Genomic DNA, 18,963 nt, shown 5'->3' on the forward strand with positions numbered 1-18,963 from the left:
CTCCCGCTCCCGCCCGCCGGGGCTGCCGAGGCCCCTCCGGGCTGCCCGCGCCGCCGCCTGCGCGCCCCGAGCCCCGCGCCCGGCCCGGCCCGGCCGCTGCTGCCCCGGCGGAGCCGCCGCCCGGGGACGGGAAGGGACGGCGAGGAACCGCGGGTCTCCGCCGGCTCGGGGCAGGCACCACCGCTCGCCCCGGAAGTGCCGCCCGTTCCCGAGGCCCCGCCGGGGCGGGACGGGCTCCGCTCCGCCCCTGCCCGAGCTCCGTCCGTGACGGCCGAGGCGGGCCGGACGGGCTCCGAGCGGCTGTCGGGGATGGACGGATGAATGGACGGACGGATGGATACCACCCCATCACAATCTGCCTAATTTTCTTGTCAGGACAGATTCAGTGCTGCGTGGGAGCATCGCTGGCCCTGGGTTTGTAGTGCAGTGGTGTAGTTGGTCAGTCAGCGTTCACAGATTCACTGAATGGGTCAAGTTGGAAGCACCACAAACTCAGGTCCAAACTCCCCGCTCCAGCAGGCTCATCCCAGAGCACATGGCACTGGATTGTGTCCGAACAGTACTGGAATATCTCCAGTGAGGGAGACCCCACACCCTGTCTGATCTCTGTTCAAGTGCACAGTCACTCGTACAGTGTTGTTTTCATGTTCTCTTCATTGATTGCTGGGTAACAACCAGTGTCTCCTATTTCTTTATGCATGCCAAACACATGCAGGTAGAGGAGCCTCTGAGATGTTGAAGGTGACACACTCTGGAGCTCTTGGGCATTGATAAAGTTGACAAATCAAATTATGTGCTCTGACCAGTGAGTTGCATGCAGGTTGGGGAAGGACTGGTAATGAAGCAGGATCGCAGCAGGAAAATCTGCCACTGAGCTTCACTCACTCACTCACTCACTCACTCACTCACTCACTCCTCAGGGTCCAGGAGGAGGTCAATATTCCCCTGGACACTGGACAGAGGTGCCTTCTAAGGCTGCTGGAGGCTCATCACCTTTCTTCTAATGCTGGGAGCTCACCTACCATGGCATGCAACTCAATAACCCGGTGTGATAAACACTAACAGCACCCTGTTCCCTTCCTTCCATTCTGCTCACCTTCCCACTTCTGTGTACTCCTCACTTTCTGCCTGTGCTAACTAACAGCCAAGTTCTTCAGCAATACACTTTTTAAGACAAGTATTAGCAGTTCTGCTTTGTTGGTCTCACAGCTGGAACCAGTCCCTCTTAAGCTGGTGCCTTCCCACCACATTCACTAAAAATTAACTTTTCAAGATAACGTAAATCATTTGCTGTCCTTGTATGACAAATGCTGCAACACTCCATGGCTAAATTACCCTTTTTTACTTATCAGCTGCTGCATCCATCATTTTGAATAAAAACGAAGCCAACAGTTATCTCTGGGAAGGGCATGTCATGTAACCAGTCATGCTGAGAAAAGGAAGTAGTGTCTGTTCAGGTCAGAAGGAATGAATTTTTGCAGGTAGAACAATTCAGATGCTCAGAAAGCTGCTTGAGAAACTGAAGACTCATCAATTTTAAACCCCTCACCATTTATCATGGATAAGAGTCTGTGTTTTATTATTTGAGGATGTGCCTGTATCTGAATCCCTGCTGTACAAAATCAAATTCACCTATTGTCTTACACAATGGTGCTGCTCTGTGCTGCAGACTTCTGAGGATGTTAGTGGGCATTCCTAGATCTAAAATACCATTCCACACTTCACTAAAAAGTCCTTGATGCAAATCAAAATTGTATGTTGGAAAACCCAGGAGTACGAGGCCTCCTGCCACTGTTCCTCAATGCTAAGGAGGAACAGTTTCTTGTGAGTGGCAGAATATATTTAGAATATCCATGTAACACTGTGTAGGGATCCACCAGTAGGAGGTGGATCTAGGAGTGGGACAGTGTCCTCTGCTGCTCCCAGGTCCATCTGTGTAAAGAGACACTGAAAGCTGGAACTCTTTGATCTTCTCCTGCTGTCTCTTGGCACACAGCATCCACGTTGCTCACTCCCTAAAAGTGTCAGAGGTTTTTGAGGTTTTTCATATCAACAGCATCTGTTGTTCTTAAATGGATGATTCCTGGGGAAATCATCTTGGGAAAGGTGTGTTTTAGTATGAAATCTTGACATTTTTTAGTCCTCTTGAACACTGGCTGGAGCTCTGCTCATATCTAGAAGGGAAACCTTCCTGATCACCTCTCAAGGAGGCCTCTGTGCCTCTCCAGTCCATATAATTGAGCAGAATTGGGAATCTCCACATCAGCATGGAACTGCACGTTGCTCAGAAAGGCTTTTGAGTATGGGCTGTGGGTCCAGCAAGGAAAACTGTTTACAGTCAGTAAGGAAAAAAAAAAAAAAATTTGATGAGGATAGGAATTACCACCTTGTGAACAGGAGGTTTGGAAGCTATTTGGGGAACAGAGGGAATGATCAGCATCATGAACAGGGTAGACACAGCACAGGCAGGGCTGTAAGCAAAAGGTATTTTCTATTCCCAGGGCTAAGACAGAATTAATGAAGAGCAAAGCCTGAGTAAAGTGCTCAGACCTGCAGGGTCTGATCCAGTAACCCGACACACTTGTTTACACCTCCAAATTACTGTTTGCTTTCAGTTCTTGCCTTGGACTCAGTGCAAAATAACACCCAGTTCTAAAGGGGCTGGAATTCTTTTTGTAGACTAATGCTTGCTGATGTGCAGGAGCACATACCTTCTCCCTGTAGCTGCTTTGTTGTCAAAAAACTTAATGCTTTAAAATCCCAGCATGAAGGCATATATATGGAATGCCTGTGTTCCTTACTCTCTTCATCACAGGGTGCAGAATTAAGCCAAAGAGCACTGCAAAATCTAGATTTCTTCTTTATAAAACTGCAGTACAAGAATGAAACAAAGTATAGAAATATTTTAAGAAACAACACGTGGATTTTTTTTTTTCTCCCAGAGATGGCATTTCTCAGGAATTCTCACTGTGACGCTTCCCCATTCACTTCCCTTGGTGCATTGAAGAGGAGGAGCAAGGAGGGACAAAAAGCTTTGCTTTGCTCCCGTCTGCTGTAGCCCGGACCCTGCAGGAGTGGGGCTTTTGTAGTTCCCAGTGTAGCTTCTCCCCCCACCGCTTGCTCCCAGTGCTGCTGTCTGGCCAGTTCCTTTGCAGGTTTTAGCACTGATTATTGTCAGCTCCAGTTTCCCAGAGTTTCCTCTGTTGCTATGTAAAAAGAAAAGCCAGACAGAGATGAGGTTTGTAGAAACCTGCTCTGTGATTTGGGATCTGTGTGATTGGTAGTGAGACCAGTGCTGGTGCAGCTGAAGCCGTTTTCAGCCTTTCTGAGCACGTCTAACTCCCATATGTTCTCATCAATTCTAGAGTTTTTTTTCCTGTCCTTTTTAGCACATTTGTTCTATTTGTGATGCTGCCTTAACGTGTATCTCACTTGACACCATTCCTGCCTTCAGTTCTTTCATGCCACGTTCAGACCTTGGCCAGTTTTATCCCACCTCCCCAAAAAATTCTCCTCCTGGACCTGTAGCACAAGGATCTTCAAGGAGAGAGGGGGAAGAAGTGACAAGAACCATATACAACAGTACCATCAAGTCCCATGATGCCCTTCCTCACACTTCTTTGTGATATTGCATCATCTCTAAAAACAGAACTTAAGGTCCATTGGGAATCACAACTCATCTTTTTTTCTGTGAAGTACCCCATGGCTTTGGAGCTTTGCTTTAAAAAGCCATGGATGAGATGCAAGGGTGGGGATGAAGGTGCTTTGTTTCCTTGTTCTCACTAGTAGTTCTACTTCTTAGTGGTGATGATGGAACTTGAGAAGGTCCAAAGCAAGTTGCCTATTGCTTTTCAGAGCTCAAATGATAGAAGGGAGATCATAGGAGACTGAGACATCACACATGGATGGGGATTTGCGTAGAAGCACATGGTCTTCTTCCCCAGCCAGGGAGCTTCTCATCTCCCAGTACTTAAACAAATAGAAAAATAATAGCATGAGTAATTAAACACAGAGAAAACAGGCAGGATCAACTGATTGGTCTTTTGATGATAAATCAAGTAAATTGACACAGGTAGGAGTGGAAAGCAGAGGTCAAAGAAGGATCTGTTTGAGTCGCAGTCACAATTTGAAACAGCATCTGTTGCTTTCTTGGGTCAAACTTCAGTGCCTGGGATTTTTTCAGAACTGACTCATTAAGATTCTTAGGAGGAGTAAAATACTGAAAAAAAAAAGGTTCTATGAAATTTCAGGCTAAATTTTGGACTACAAGGGATGGTAAAAGACTTCATTGCTCACATTTTGTGGAAGCTCAGGCGGTTGCCTGGGCCATCCTCCTGCCTCAGGTAGGGCCAAGGCTGTGCCATTTTCTCAACTGGGGACTTGAATAAAGGTTTGGCTTCAATTTCCTCTGCCCAGTGGCTGTTACTCTTCTGCAATTTCCAGAAAATTGCAGTAAAAATCCAATCAGTGCTCAGAAGGAGGGAGCTGGAATGTGAAGTAGCATAACAAAGGCAGAGGAGGGGGACCAGAACTGACTGCGAAAAGGAAGTCTGCAGCTCTGCCCGTAAGTGAAATGTCTCTTCAGGCAGTATTTCACTACATCAGCAGTTTGTTCTGGAACATCTCTGAAATGGCACAGAAAGTTTTGTCCTGCCAGGAGCAGGGGTTGTGTGACCACACGGCCACCTTGGTGTCACCCAGAATGATCCCACACAGAGTAGCGCCAGTGTGGAGTGATGTCCACCTGGAAAATCCATCCATGGGAGATTGACAGGGATCATTTTTGTGTTTCTTTTCCATCTATGTGATGTAGAGAAGCATTTGACAAATGATGATGGCGAGTGTAACGCTCATGAAAAAAGGCACAGGAACTGTTTTGTGTGAATCTGTGATATCTCTGGAGTTATTGAAAATTTCCTCCTCCCTTCCACTGGGATAAATTTTAAGAAATCACATAATTGGTGGGATATCCTCTAATTTATATAATTTACATAGTATAATTGTTCGGGTGCTGCAGGTGCTCGGTTCCCTCACAGACATGGCATCTCTCCCAGGACAACCCCCTCCTCACAGGGACAGCCCAGGGTTTTTAGGGGACTGCCATGCGATCAGTGTTCTCCACAGCACAGCAAGGGGCACAAGCAGGAGGGAGAGATGTAATGAGGCAGCAACGAGGGAGATCACAGAACCACAGGATCAATGAGGTCAGAAAAGGCCTCTGAGATCAGCGAGTTCAACCCAACACCACCTTGTCAGACCATAGCACTGAGTGCCACATCCACTCTCCCCCTAAACACCGCCAGGGACAGGGACTCCACCACCTCCTTGGTGCGATCGGGCCCGGGGTGGTCACGGGAAGGCGGTGTGCAAAGAACACCATGTGAGACACTGAAGGGGCACTGAGGGGGCCTGTGGCAGGCGTCCCAGCGGCTTTGAGGAGATTAAAGATTTGAGAGGACCAAGGATACTGGGAATGGCATGGGGAAGTTGTGTTCAGGATGGGCGCGGTGCGGAGCGCGGGGCGGGGCGCGGTGCGAGGCGCTGAGGGCGACCCGGCGGCCATTTTGCGAAGGACAATGCCCGCCGCGCGGGGCGGGGCGGGAGCGCGCGCACGCAGCGCGCACGCAGAGCGGCCGCGGGTGCGCGCGCGCCCTTCCCCTCCCGCCGCCGCCGTGTTATGTAACGGCCGCGGGGCGCGCGCGCGCTCCCTCCGCCCCCCCTTCCCCCTCCCTCCCTCCTCACCCCTCCCCCCGCCCGGCCCTGCCTCCGCCCCCTCCCCGCGCGCCGGGGCCCAATGGGCGGCGGGAACGCGCCCGGGGGGGAGGGGAGAGCGCGGCGGGTGCGCGCGCGCACGGGGCAAGGCGCGGCCCCGCGGCTGTGCGTGCGCGCTCCCGAGCCCCCCCCGCCTTCCCCTCTCTCTGTGTCCCTCTCTCTCCCTCTCTCCGCCGCGCTCGGCCGGCTCTGCCCCCCCTTTGTGCGCGCTCCGAGCCGCCCCCGCATCGCCGACTCGCCATGGCCGACGAGAAGCCCAAGGTGAGGCCGGCGCGCTCCGCAGCTCCCGCCGCCGCGCTCGGCCCCTCAGGCGGCGGCTCCGGCCCGCAGCCCCCGCGCCGCCTTTGCGCGCCATTTTCCTGCGCGGGTAGGGGGGGGCCGAGGCCGCGGCTCCCGGGGCGGGCGGGGGATCCCCGGGGAGAGGGGGAGCGAACGCGGGCCGCCTTCCCGCCCTCCGCGGGGAGAGAGGCAGGTCTGGAGGCGTTTTTTGCTGCCGTCCTCCTCCTCCTCCTCCTCCGCGGCCGAAGCATCCCCGCCGGCCGCTTCGGCAGCCGCTGCCCTCACGGTCCCCTCACGGCTCCGGCCCCTTTGTGCCCCTTCTGGGCCCGCTGGGGGCCGGGGTGGGGGGGGCTGCGGGGGCTCCGCTCCGCACGGCAGGAATTAGCAGAGGCCGCCGCCGGGGGTTTGGCTGGGTTTTTTTTTTGTTTGGTGGGTTGTTTTTTTTTTTTTTTCCTTCACCTCTCCTTCCTTTTTTTTTTATTTATTTATTTATTTTTTTTTTTTATTTTTCTCCTCTCTCTCCCCCACACGATTTATAAACCGAGTTCGAGGTGGCGGAGGGCGCGGTGCCGCGCGCGGGCTGACACATGGCGGGACCTGGCTCCCAGAAAAGAGGGAAAACAAAGCTGGAATGGGGGTGCCGGGCACCCCCGGAGTGGAACAGCCCTGATCCTCGTCCCTCTGCCCTGAGGCCCGGCCAGAACACGAGGGACCGAGCTGGAAGCTGATCCTCCGCAGTTTTCCGCTCCGAGAGGGTCGGGCTGCTTGATGTGGAGTTTTTTTAAACGTTTTCTGAAGGAGAAGACTTTGGCCACTTCTGGTTTTATCACCGTTTCAAATATGGCCCTTTAAAGTATATGGAAAGTTTTTTTTTTTTAATGAGGACGTCAAACGGTAGGAAAAAGTTTAGGATGCAATGAGAAAGAGCCTTGATGCTGATTGGGATCACAGTTATAACACAAATCAGCTATAACGGATCATAGTTATAACATAGGTAACTTAATTCCTTTCAGTGGGAACACTGGTGCATATTGTTGTGTGCCTTTGAGAGAAATTTTTTTTTTTTTTTTTCTAATCTGTTTTGAACGCCTGGCCTGGTCAGTTCTTCACTGTTAAATTTCTAGTCTGCAGAATGACAGCTAATACCTTTTTTTTTTTTTTTTTTTTTTTTGTATGTGGCTTTTTTCTTTTAAATTTTCAACTGAAAAGTGCTGACCTTTATTCCCTAATTCAAGGTTTCAAGTCAGTAAACTGCTTTAATATCTTTATTTCCTCCTTTTTAATAACCTGTTGCACTTTGGTAAAATGTTAACTTCTTGTTTCATACCTTTTTTAAAAAGTGTTGGTTATTTTTTTTTTCTTTTATTTCCTTTACAGGAAGGAGTGAAGACTGAAAACAATGACCACATTAATCTGAAGGTGGCAGGGCAAGATGGGTCTGTGGTGCAGTTTAAGATTAAGAGGCACACACCACTTAGTAAACTAATGAAAGCCTATTGTGAACGACAGGTATGGTCTCAGGAGAACAGTGTCTGGGGGGAGAGCTGCTCTCCACAGAAATAGAGGAAGACAGAGTCTTAAAACTTAAGTAAATATGCAAAATGATAGAGATTGAACAGAAACTAATTGTGCTGTGGGAAGTGTATTGTCCTTGGGTTCTGTTACAGGGTGGACTGAGAGGGTTGTGACAGGAAACGGGAAATAAAGATCTGTTGTCATCTACGAAATCTGCATTTATAGGTGGAGGCTTCTGGGAGGTAACGGCTGCTCAGAAATATTAGTGTGGAAAGGGTGGTTTTGCAATGAACTCAAGGGGGGGAGAGAGTTAAGTGATAATCAGGGATTTTTATAGCTCTGAGTAACTGCTTGGACTGGTCATTGACTTCTGATTTATTAGCTTGATTGTACTGAGATGAGAAGGTACCTTGAGAAGGAGCTTGTACATTTAATGATGAGCTTTGTTTTTTCTCTTGTGCCCTGGTTGACAAATGAATCTTCTGAGAGACAAACACACCCCATGTATTTGCTGATGTGGTGGCAGCTGCAGCCAGTCTGTGAGGCTGCAGGCAGCTATTGCAAGTTTTAAAAACACCTGTTTGAGTAGAGCTATGGAGCTCTTCCTTCTGAAGCTTCTGATTAGGGAAGCTTTGTCTCTGTTATCCACGATTTTTTTTAGTGACTGTCTGCCTTTAAAAAGTTCTAGCTCTACAAAAGTGCTCAGAATTTGTGAATTTTTCATATTTTAAAAGAGAAATATTCCAAAATACTGCTGCATACAATAAAGTCAGTATTAGGATATTAGTGCAGCTATTTCATCACCAGGAAAAAAACCCCTGTGATTCGCATAGAGAGTGGTAAAACCTCTTTGGTTTACCTCGTGCCCCAACAGAGTAAGAGTAAAGACAGGAAAAATTATCTCTTGCTGAACATGTGAATATGTTCTTGTATGAATGTTCTGTGGAGAAATTAGTGAATGTTGGAAGCTGTGAGTTTGTTTTTCCTACCTCAGTCATATAAACTCTTGTTACATTTTGCAAATCACTATGTTGCTTTTTCCAGTCATAGAGTGCAGTTATATCTATTATATATAGTTAGGGAATTTGAGGATTGGTTACTTGTCTGTAAAGTCCTGGCATATAAAATTTTAAAAGTATCATTCATTCTTAGTTACTTTGAAACAGGCAAAAGTAAGATTCCAAATTGTTCTTAGATTGCCAAAATGTCTACTCTGCTTAAAGAAAAACAAAGCCAAAGCCAGCAAAAAAAAAAAAAAAAAAAAACAAACAAAAAAACCCCCAACAACAAAAGCAGGTATCAGTTGGAGGAGAATAATCAGTAAATCTTGAGAATGGGAGACGTTTTTTCTGATCTCAGTTTTAAGCTAATAAGTATCCAAAGAACATTTTTTTGGATGTAGATTTATCTTTAGGTGTTTACTTCTGAAATTTTGCTTAAAAACATTTGTTCTGAGTGTGTCTACAAGTTAGATTTAATTCATGTGTTTATTTACCTAACTAGGTACACCTTAACTTAATTCCTTAAACTGTGGACTTTAGATTTAATTTTGGAGAGGTGGTAGAGAACTTAGCAGGTACGAAGGATGATAGTCATGTGTCCTGTGTAGTAGATCTAAAATGGAAGTAACCGAACTTGAGTGATCTGTTGGAAGATCAAGACTATTTGTGATTATTTAAAGTGATGAAAAAGTCATCCATGGACCATACTTTATGTTTTGTGGACATTAAGCTCACCAAATGACAGTTTTTCATTATGTTTTCAGCTAACATTTATTTACCTCCTAAAGTTGTCATGAATCTGGAGAAAACCAACACTCTGGGAATAGGACATACATGTTTCTTAAAACAAATGTCATAGAAAAGGGCTCAAAGCAATTGTTGCTGTGCAGAAATGTGTTGCTGCCATGAGACTGAGCCACGCACTTTCCTTAGACCAGGTGATGTTCTGAGTGAGCGCTGCAGGGTCTTGGTCATGCTGGAGAAGGCATTTTGCTGTGAACCATAAAGTTACTAAAAAAAGTTTACTCACATTAATTAAAATATTTTTACTGACATAACTACTCCTCAGAAATAATTACTATATTGTTTTCTGTTGTGTGTGAGACATCTGTGCCAGGCTGAAAGAAGGCTTCTCTTCTAACTCAGAGATGCCAAAGCATGACCCTGCAATCCAATGGATTGACTTCAAAACCAGATTGGGCTCTTGGATATTTAGATACTCTGGAGAGAATGGACAGAACTGGAAAGGAAGTTTGTATCCCCAAATGTCACTGACCTGCCTTTGCAGAATATAGGGTGCTGTAAAATACCTTGGAAAATTCACTGGTGATTTTGGAGCTGATGTTATCAATAGATTAGGGTTTTTTGTTACTCCCAAGTTACATTTTTCTGTCTGTTGGCTCAGGTGAGAGTGAGATATAATCTTCTAGGGATGGAAGAGGTCAGCGAAATGAGTGTTGTGTGGTATAAATGCTTATCCAAAATACTGGCTAATTTCTGGAAGTAGAAAATTCCTTTAATTTTTCCATCTGTGCATGGAAAAACATTTGATACAGATTTCTTTATAATAGGAATTGGCAGTCAAAAAGTTCCCATTGCTTACTCTTTGTTGCTGCAGACTAATTTTGTTGTTGCATTTCTGGAAGGAATGTTTTAGAATACCTTCGTTTTTGGAGAAGATCAAAAAGGAGTGTTGAGTGTCGCTGTTAGACATTTGTTGCCTAGAGTGTTTCACCTAAGTTTTTAAGTGAATTATTCTGAAGCACAATAGACCTGCTGGCCTTTGGGGTGTAGCAGAAACGGCTTTATTTTAACTCAGTCAGTGGGGGCACTATTGCTTCTCATGAGTTGTTGGACACAATGCAGTGTTTAATACAAAACAGATTGCAGGGATTTGGAGTGAAATGCCTAAAAGTCAGGGTATGATGGAAGGACAGATTCTCTGGTGGCTTTTAATGATGGTGCTGCAATTCAGCAAGAAGTTAAAGAGTAAACCACTGAGTACTTTTACACCAGATTTATTTCCCTTTGTGTTGCTTCTCTTTGTCCAGGGGTTGTCAATGAGGCAAATCAGATTCCGGTTCGATGGGCAGCCAATTAATGAAACAGACACACCTGCACAGGTAAACAGCACAAGCAAGGCTAAAGAACTACTTGAAATTTGCTGCTGGAGTTGATGCTTCTGTTTCCTATCAAATAGCTATGTAAATGTGTATATTATTGATAGAACTGGATCTTTTTTACCATTATTTTGGTGTGACTAGGATGATTAGAATGGAACATTTTATTTAGTGTTTTGAATAATAAATCTGTATCACTGTAATAGTAAAACAGAAAAATCAAGTACAGTGTACAGATAGTGAGTCCTGTAAAACTTCTGCTTTATTGATTCATGGCTCTGAGATAAGGATGGTAAGTTAAGAATTGAGTTTTTCTTGAAGCAATGGCTTTATTTTTTATATAAAAGCTTGCCAGGATGTTATTGGAGAGATCCTGTTTGCAAGCTTGCATTTGTAATACAAAAGTAATTTTCTGTTTGTAATCCGAAGCTGTTTCAGCAGCATTGAATTAATGAATATGGTGACATTTGGGTTGTCTGTGAGTGTTTGAATTAAGGTAATTCCAAGAACAGAATGGTTCCTTGTGGCTCTGGAGGATTTTTCTGTCCTGCTCCATGGAGCTGTGTTTAATCAGCCTGGACAAGTGATAGTTTTATCTGCTGTTCAGAACCTCTTGTAATGAAATAATGGGTTTTAGTTTTGAATTTTCTAAGCTGTTGCTTCAAAGATTGTGCCTCTCGTGGCCAAATGTATGCAACTTTTTAATTTGCAGTACTGATAATTGAGGCAACGGGATAATTTTTCTTTCCATCCATGTTATCCTGAAGCTCAGGATCAGTCTTTTTATAGCTGTGGTAAATGGCATAGACGAGCTTGACTTCCTGAGCAGCAGTTGAGTCTGTCTAGAAATATAACTTGCATTTGTTACAGTAGCACCTTCAGTTTTGGTACAGATTTTGTCAGTAGGTGCCATTAACATCCCAGGAATATCAACTGTAAAAATTAGGGTGAAAAAAGAGAATTATATCAATGAAGTATTGCTGTTCTTCACTGGCAGTTGTTATATGGTTACATGCAAAGTGTTTTTAATTTTTTTGTACTTGCTGATCCTTGGTTTTAACTGCCTGGTTAGGCAGAGGCCTTAATTCCAGTCTGGTTCCCCAGTGCTGTAGCCATTTGAGCAGCAGCAGCCAACTGGAATTGTGGACATGTTGTAAGGTAAAGTGAGGGAGTAAATAGGAGAACAAAGACGCAATGGCAAAGCAGGCAACAGAAATTAAATATTATAAATCTGTTCCTTAGGAGTCACACAATGTACCCTGAAGTTAGTACTAGAATTCATTCTATGTCAGCAGTTATCAACTGGCTTTTTTTTTTTCCATGCAGTTTCTTTGCTTTTGAGTTAGTGAGTTTTGTTAAATGTACAAAGGGGTGGTGGTGGAGGGGAGTGGGGCTTCTCTGGTTAAGTTGCATAAAAAGTAAACATAAAGTCAGGAACTGTAAGAACAACCCAGGCTGCTGCAGAGATATGAGAAGAGTTGAAAGCCCTTTTTTCTTTTTTCTGCTGTAGTTGGAAATGGAGGATGAAGATACAATTGATGTGTTCCAGCAGCAAACAGGAGGAGTTTACTAAAACAAACACACAAAAAAGAACCTGCTACTTTCCTCTCCAGAACTGTGCTCCCACAGGCGACACTTCACAATTAGAAAAATGAGACTTGGTTCAGCCACATCCTGACTACTGCAGTATAGTTTTCTCTCTTCTCTCTGATTTTTTTTCTTATTCCTTTTATTGTACATAAAGTAACTGGTGATGTGCACAGACATAATGCATATTTTTTTTTAACTAAATGGCCAATGGTATGTTTTGATCAACATTTAATGGAGATGGGGTGGGAAAACAAACTGGTTCTGTGAAAATGCCCCTCTCTCCCATAGTGGCATGCTCCTTCTACTTTTACAGAATCACAGAATCCGAGTTATCTTTATATTCCAGTAAGTTATTTTGCTCTCACTGTTCAAAAACAAAAAACCTTGCATACCTTGTTTGATTGGATAATTTCAATGTTTTTCTTTTATCATTGTAAAACCAAGGGCAATTTTATAACTTTTTTGTACGTAGCTGTTACATGTAGAGCAATCTCTGTCTAAGTAGGGGTAAATTACTCTTTAAAAAAAAAAGAAAAAAAAAATCCTAGATAGTTTTCCCTTCAAGTAAAACGTCTTGTTGTTTAAATAAACTTCTTGTTTAAAATAACTAGTTTTCTTTCTTTTTCTGTGGAGTAGTAGTACTCAGCACCTGTATTTCTTTGTCTGGAGCACTTTACGCTTCTCAAATCTCAGCTTTCTTTGTAGTAAGCAAGCATAATCTCCCTTGTCTAGGCAGAAGACTGTTGGAAAAGGAAAAGCTTCCTTGAGACCTGTCAGTCAGCAGTTGAACTGGAAATAGAAATCAGTTTTCTCTTAAGTTTGATTTATTTTTATTTTTTGTGAATGTTCTGCTAAGCCAAAACTGTTTGATTAGGCAAACTGCAAAATCCTGAACTACTTAGTAATGCCTTTGGGTTGAGCTCTTCTTTTCAGTCTTTAATAGAAGCATCAATATTGTTGTTGCGGTAGTTTATTTAAGACTCTGTATTTGAATGCTTATTGATGTAAACATTAAGTTAAAGAGAGCAAATAATTTCATTAACCGTTCAGTTTACCATGGTATCAAATGGGAGCTGCTTGGAAATGTAAAGCAAAAATAAAAAATTGAGTTCAGTTTTTGGTGTATTTAGCTATGGTGGTGTAGATTCCAAGCTCTGCTTTACCCCACTCTGCTGTTCTGCTTGGAAGATGGAAAGAGGCTGGAAGTACTGAAGGGCAATACAGTGATCGTGGTGTTTTTCAGAAGTCTTTTCCACAGTTCCTGAGTTCTTGGGAACTTTTTGGGGCAAGTTTAGATGTTGGAGTGAAATCCATGGAGATTCATGGAAGGTTATATACCTGTCAAACCCACAGCATTCTCTGATGTCCTAGGAATGTTCCCATACTTCATAGTGTTTGCAGTAAGTTAATGCTTTTTTAGGTATAAATTTCTTAGAAGAGGCCATTCTTCAGTGGTAGTTTTTGTAACAGTTAATGCAAGGAGTGATTTTTACATGTGAGGTCTGTGCCTGCTTGAGCTAAGAGTTTTGTGGCGGAATGATGGGTGTGTGCATTTAGCTGATGAGTTGTGAGCTATTTGTGTTCTGTCAGGAATAACACATTTGATGCTACATTAGTTCCATCTAATGGAGATACAGGGAAAATTAAAATCTATTTTTGCTGTTGCTTTTGACTCTAGCTGAAGAATGTAATCTACTGCGTGCCTCTGTTTTAATTCAAGAAAATGCTACTGCTAAGCAGATTACTTATTCTGGGATGTATCTTGTAGATTTCTGTGGTGTTTTGCAGGATTGAAATTCCTTGTGAACAAATGTTTACATATCCAAACTCTAAAATGCCTAGAAAAATCTACTTTGAAGAAAAAAAGAGGGTGGTAGGGGAATATATTTCATCATCTTTCCTAGGTTACACATTGCTCTTTGGGTTTAGAATCTCTGGCTTTTAAGTTGGCTAAACTTCTGATATTAGTGAATAAAATTCTTTCAACTTGGTGTCATGCCAAGACTTTTCCCAAGAGAAAGCTGTCTTTATCTTGTTTGGCTAAAAAAGTTGTTTGGACTTGCTGAAGTTTCTGAAGAAAGGGTGAGGTCTCCTTAAGTACAATTTTTTTTTTCAGCTCAACTTAAGATCACGAAGCTCAAAGCTCCCTGTTGTATCTTGCCTTGTACTTTTTTATTTCCCGAGGCAACAGAAGTCAAGTGACAGGTACTGAAGAGCATTTAAAAACAGTGTCTTCGTTTCCTGAATTAGTTGAGTGTTACCTCATCTGTCATGAACTTAATGTGCAGTATTCACCTACATTCCTCCATTTTTCACATCTTTTTGCTGTTACCTGGGCTTGCTCATGTTCCTGAAATGATTCCCCTAACAATGCTGAATGGGGTTATGGTAAGGTGGTGACTGCAGCCAAAACCTGCAGTAGTTTCTTGTTTTTTTAATCTAGTCTCAAAAACATCTCAACTTCAGTGACTTAGTTCCTCAAGAGCCTCAAATGTTGAATTTCCATTAGTGTAGCAAACTAAAGTGGGCTGATTTCCAATTCTGGTTCTGATATATAACACATCTGGGTAAAAGTAATGCAGAAATACAGTCCTTTAAAAAAAAAAAAAAAAAAGAAAATTAGCACTCTTCCTGCATGGTCTTGCAAATACTCTATGTCAGAACTTGTTTTTGTCTGTACTGCTCTGGTGCTACAGATTCACCTGTGGATTTGTGATTGCTGAAACCCTCAGTGGTTTTACTGTGACTACTTCTTTTAAGGAAGCTGCTGCTGGGGGTGATTTGGAAGTGGTATGGAAGACAGGGATATGGACAATATAAATCAACTTATTTGGATTTCACTTTGCTGCTTGGCTTGGTTTGTGGCAGTTCTCAGGTTTATTCTGGTACCACATGGACTTCTGGAAGTCCACATGTCAGAGGATAAAGGAAAACTGGGCAAAGAGGTCTTGTCAGGCTGGTTGGGAGGTAAGTTCTTCATGTTTTATTAAACAGCTGGGATCTTTCAGCATCCTGGGAAAATGACATTATTACCCACAATTTTCAAATAATGTGTTCTAAAGTGATTGCCGTGCAATTTAGTTAATATTTCTCCCATGGTTTTTAAATGAAAAAGGATGGAGTAAGTCATAATTAGATACAGTCCTCTGGTGAGTTCTGGTGGATGGCTGGACCCTGCCTTCAGCCTGTGCTGGGGTTTTAGTCCCTCAAATGTTATGGGCATGACCAGTTATTTAAAAATAGGTAACCAAAGTTGTGTCATGTACCTTAAGTAAGGCATTTTTATTCATGTGCAGGGGAGATAATGACAGACTAAAATCTCACCTGGTTTGGGTGGTTGACACCTGAAGATCAGTGCCTTTGTTTATCTGGGCAGTGGGGATCACACCTACCCCAGGGGGCACCTGTGGGGGGTCAGTGGTACCTGGCTGGGGGTGCTGATTCAAAAGGGGTTCAGGAGTGCAAGGCTGCTCTGGCATGGAAACTTCCAACCTGCCAAGACTGTAAAGAAATACTCCAAGTGGTAACACGAGAGATTCCTCTGCTGGCATATGGAGGTGTTTTAACAAAAGAAAAATCCCTGAAGTAACACTAAGATAATTGCTGCTTCAAGATAACTGCAATATCAGAACAGAGACAGCGTCTCTGCAATGGTTAAGGTCAAAGTGAGATGGTTTTCCAGCAGGAATTTTACTTTCTAGTACCTTCACTTCGTTATGTCCAAGTCAGTGTAACATAAGTGCTGTCATTTGCCTTGTGGATGCTGGTTCTATTGTGTCTCTTACTGCAACATTAATGAAAAGTCATAATGTGGCTGGCTCAAAGAGAGGAGACTTCCTAGGCTTCAGCCAGCTGGAAATAACTGAATTTCTAAGGAATAGCAATTTATTGTCAAATCTAAAGATGAAAAGATGCCTCCTTTGTCATCAAGTGAACAATAAATCCAAGTATTTTTCTTGGAATTTTAGGTAGTGGCCTCTTCTCAGTACATGTGTGTCAGCTGCTGTGATGTACTCTTGTGGAGTATTAATCTAAAACCATTTAAATAACTTGGATTATTACTAATTATATTACCAGCATAATTAATGCATTTAATTCTCTGGTTTATTGAGGTTTGTTCATTCTGCCTGTAATGAGTTTCCAGACAATGTGTTCTGATAGGAAATAATCAATCCTTTAGTTTGTCTTGCTTTTTAGTACTTAATGGCAGAAGGAATCAGTGGTACAGCACTTCTCCTGGGTGATTAGGATGTAGGAGTGTGAAGATAAATGGAAGATGGAATTTTGATCCCTATTCTCAGTTTTTGATTGACTTCCAAGATGCTTAATGACAGGGGTTTCCTGGTTTCTTCCCTAGCAGCATGGGATGGTGATCTTACTGTAACATGGACGTGCTGGGAGCCCCACCCAAGGTTTATGGAATAGTTGAAGTCCCTTTAAGGGAAGAGTTTTCCCTTATCCCGGAAGGAATTCAGTTTACATGGGAGTGGTGAGGTGGGGTGGGTGATGCTGTGAAAGGACTGACTGGGTGTCAGCAGAGATCCCGGAGCAGAAGGTCAGCAGGTGCTGGAGAAGGGATGTGTGTGTCAGTGAGGGGCTGCAATAGGAATGGGGACTGTGGGAAGAGCAGTAGGTTTAAACAATCCAAATATGAGAATGACTTTGGGGTCCTGGGGAAAGGCGAAGGTTATGGAAGCCTAACTAGTAAATAGAGTTTCTCCTTTGGAAAGGAATATTCTTCAGGGAAACATGGATGCAAAGGATACACTTTGTGGTGAATTTTGTGTTGGTTTTGGGGGCTTAGATCTCCCCCTTCCAGCACTCAGTCCATGGATCCCATCAAAGCACATCTGACGCCCTGCAAGGGCTCTTGAAGGATCACTTGAATAAGAAAACTTAACTGTTTAAGAAAACTGAGACAAAACAAAACTGAGACACTGGCTTCTTTTCCCAGTTAAGGAGGAACACTGGAACACTTTGGAGTCCACAGCCAGGCTTGGTGTTGGTGGATGCCCATACAAGAACAGCAGCATGAGTTGGCCGCTCTGCTTTTTGTGTTCAGAGCTACATCTCTGCAGCGCTGAGAGAGGTCTGGGCACTGTGGTGCAATGCCCCTTCCCAGACTGTCACAGGCTGTTGGGAACTTTGCCTGAAGATGTAGAGAGGTACCAGAGCAACTTTCACAACTCATGCAAACAACAGCATCAGCTCTTTGGGACAAACCATTGGGTCTGTAGGATATCACATTCCACTGAACCTCCATGCATCACTCCAGATGCAAAAATCTGACAGTGGCAAATCCAGCTGTGACAAGGATTGTTTATTAGCTGGTACGTCAGCTGTGGATGAAACAGGGCAAGAGAAGACTGAGTCAAACCCTCTTTTTTTGTGCCTCATGCTTGGAATAAAGAAGGCATGCCGTTTGTGGCAGCCATAAGTAGCAGAGACTGGCATGAAGAAACCCTTGGTCACAGAAGGATGACCAAGCTGAGGCTTTTCTCAAACCAATGATCTCTCTCCTTGCCTAACCCTTGCATTTTCTGGAGTCTTGTTCAGACTTCAGATGATTTGTGCATTCCTTGCTGGTGGAATTTCAACAACAGGTGGAATTGTTTGGTGTCTGAGTCTTCCAGACAGCTGCTGAGAATTGTTCTGGTCAAATGTCATCATCCTGAGATGGATTGTAAGCCCACTTTCTGTAGCCATCTTCGTAAACCCCTTCATCTTTTAATGGATGGATGAATAATCAGAAAAACAGCTTTTATTTAAGGGCCACCCTGCAGCCAGGCCTGTGAGAGATCAGTGGGCCCCTTAGAAACACTTAAGGTTTAGAATTCTAAAGCTCCATGTGAAAACTGGCTTTGTCATAGGGAACGGGTTTTTCTTCATCTTGACTTTTAAAAGTGGCTCTGTGTGTGTCTCAGGGGTACAAATTAAAGAGTAAAATCCTGTGGATTTGAATAAGAAGCATCTAGATGACAAAATACTTCTGCAAGTTCGTGAGAGAGCACATGTTTACCTGTGTGCAGGTAGGTATCATTTGACTTCTTAATGTTTAAGCCTAAGGGTTAATAGAATTAAAACAACTGTATCACATTACATAAAATTTCCCTTTAGTCTACCTCTAAAAAATATGGTGCAACATAGAATTCCCTGGGGATCTAAATAGTGGTTGGAGCTTAAAAAAACAAAAAAAACCAAACAGGATTTTTTTTTTTTAAATGAATCCTAGATTAGGAAAAATAAAACACTGGTCCTGTTTGTGTATATTTAACAGTTCTTCTCTTTCATGATCTGCGTTAATATTAAGTCCGTTGTTTAATTCAGATACTGGACAACTCATGTTGTGCATAGAAGGATGTAACACAATCAATCCTTGTGTTCTCCATACCAAAAAACCCTCCTTTTCTAGAGAAAGTGTTTTGGGAGTATTAAAGGCTTTTATTAGTGCAAATTGGGAGGGGTGGCTGGAAAAGATGGGTTTTCTTTGTCCTTTCTCCCTCCTTTATGCAAGTGCTAATTGAAATATTGCTGATGCATAGGTTTTGGAGTAAAAATTGTGATCAGGGAAGCATCTGTGTCTGTGGAAGTTGCAGGGAACCCACAAATCAAAGATGGATGTGACAGATGGGTCAGCAGCCAACAAGTGATGGTTTAAACTCTGTCCTCTGAGTTCCGTGCTGGCT

General features: G+C 43.6%; 1 protein-coding gene across 1 annotated transcript; it reads left to right on the plus strand.

Annotated features, from left to right (window-relative positions):
• The first annotated feature begins 5,858 nt into the window (after positions 1 to 5,858).
• On the plus strand, positions 5,859 to 12,884 carry SUMO2 (small ubiquitin like modifier 2). The gene is made up of 4 exons (XM_040081682.2): positions 5,859 to 6,033; positions 7,429 to 7,560; positions 10,619 to 10,690; positions 12,198 to 12,884. The coding sequence occupies exons 1-4, from the start codon at positions 6,013 to 6,015 to the stop codon at positions 12,258 to 12,260; spliced, it is 288 nt and encodes a 95-aa protein (XP_039937616.1). The 5' UTR covers positions 5,859 to 6,012; the 3' UTR covers positions 12,261 to 12,884.
• The last annotated feature ends 6,079 nt before the right edge of the window (positions 12,885 to 18,963 follow it).

Source organism: Hirundo rustica, chromosome 18 (genome assembly GCF_015227805.2).
Source record: "Hirundo rustica isolate bHirRus1 chromosome 18, bHirRus1.pri.v3, whole genome shotgun sequence".
In the NCBI taxonomy this organism is placed as follows: Eukaryota; Metazoa; Chordata; class Aves; order Passeriformes; family Hirundinidae; genus Hirundo; species Hirundo rustica.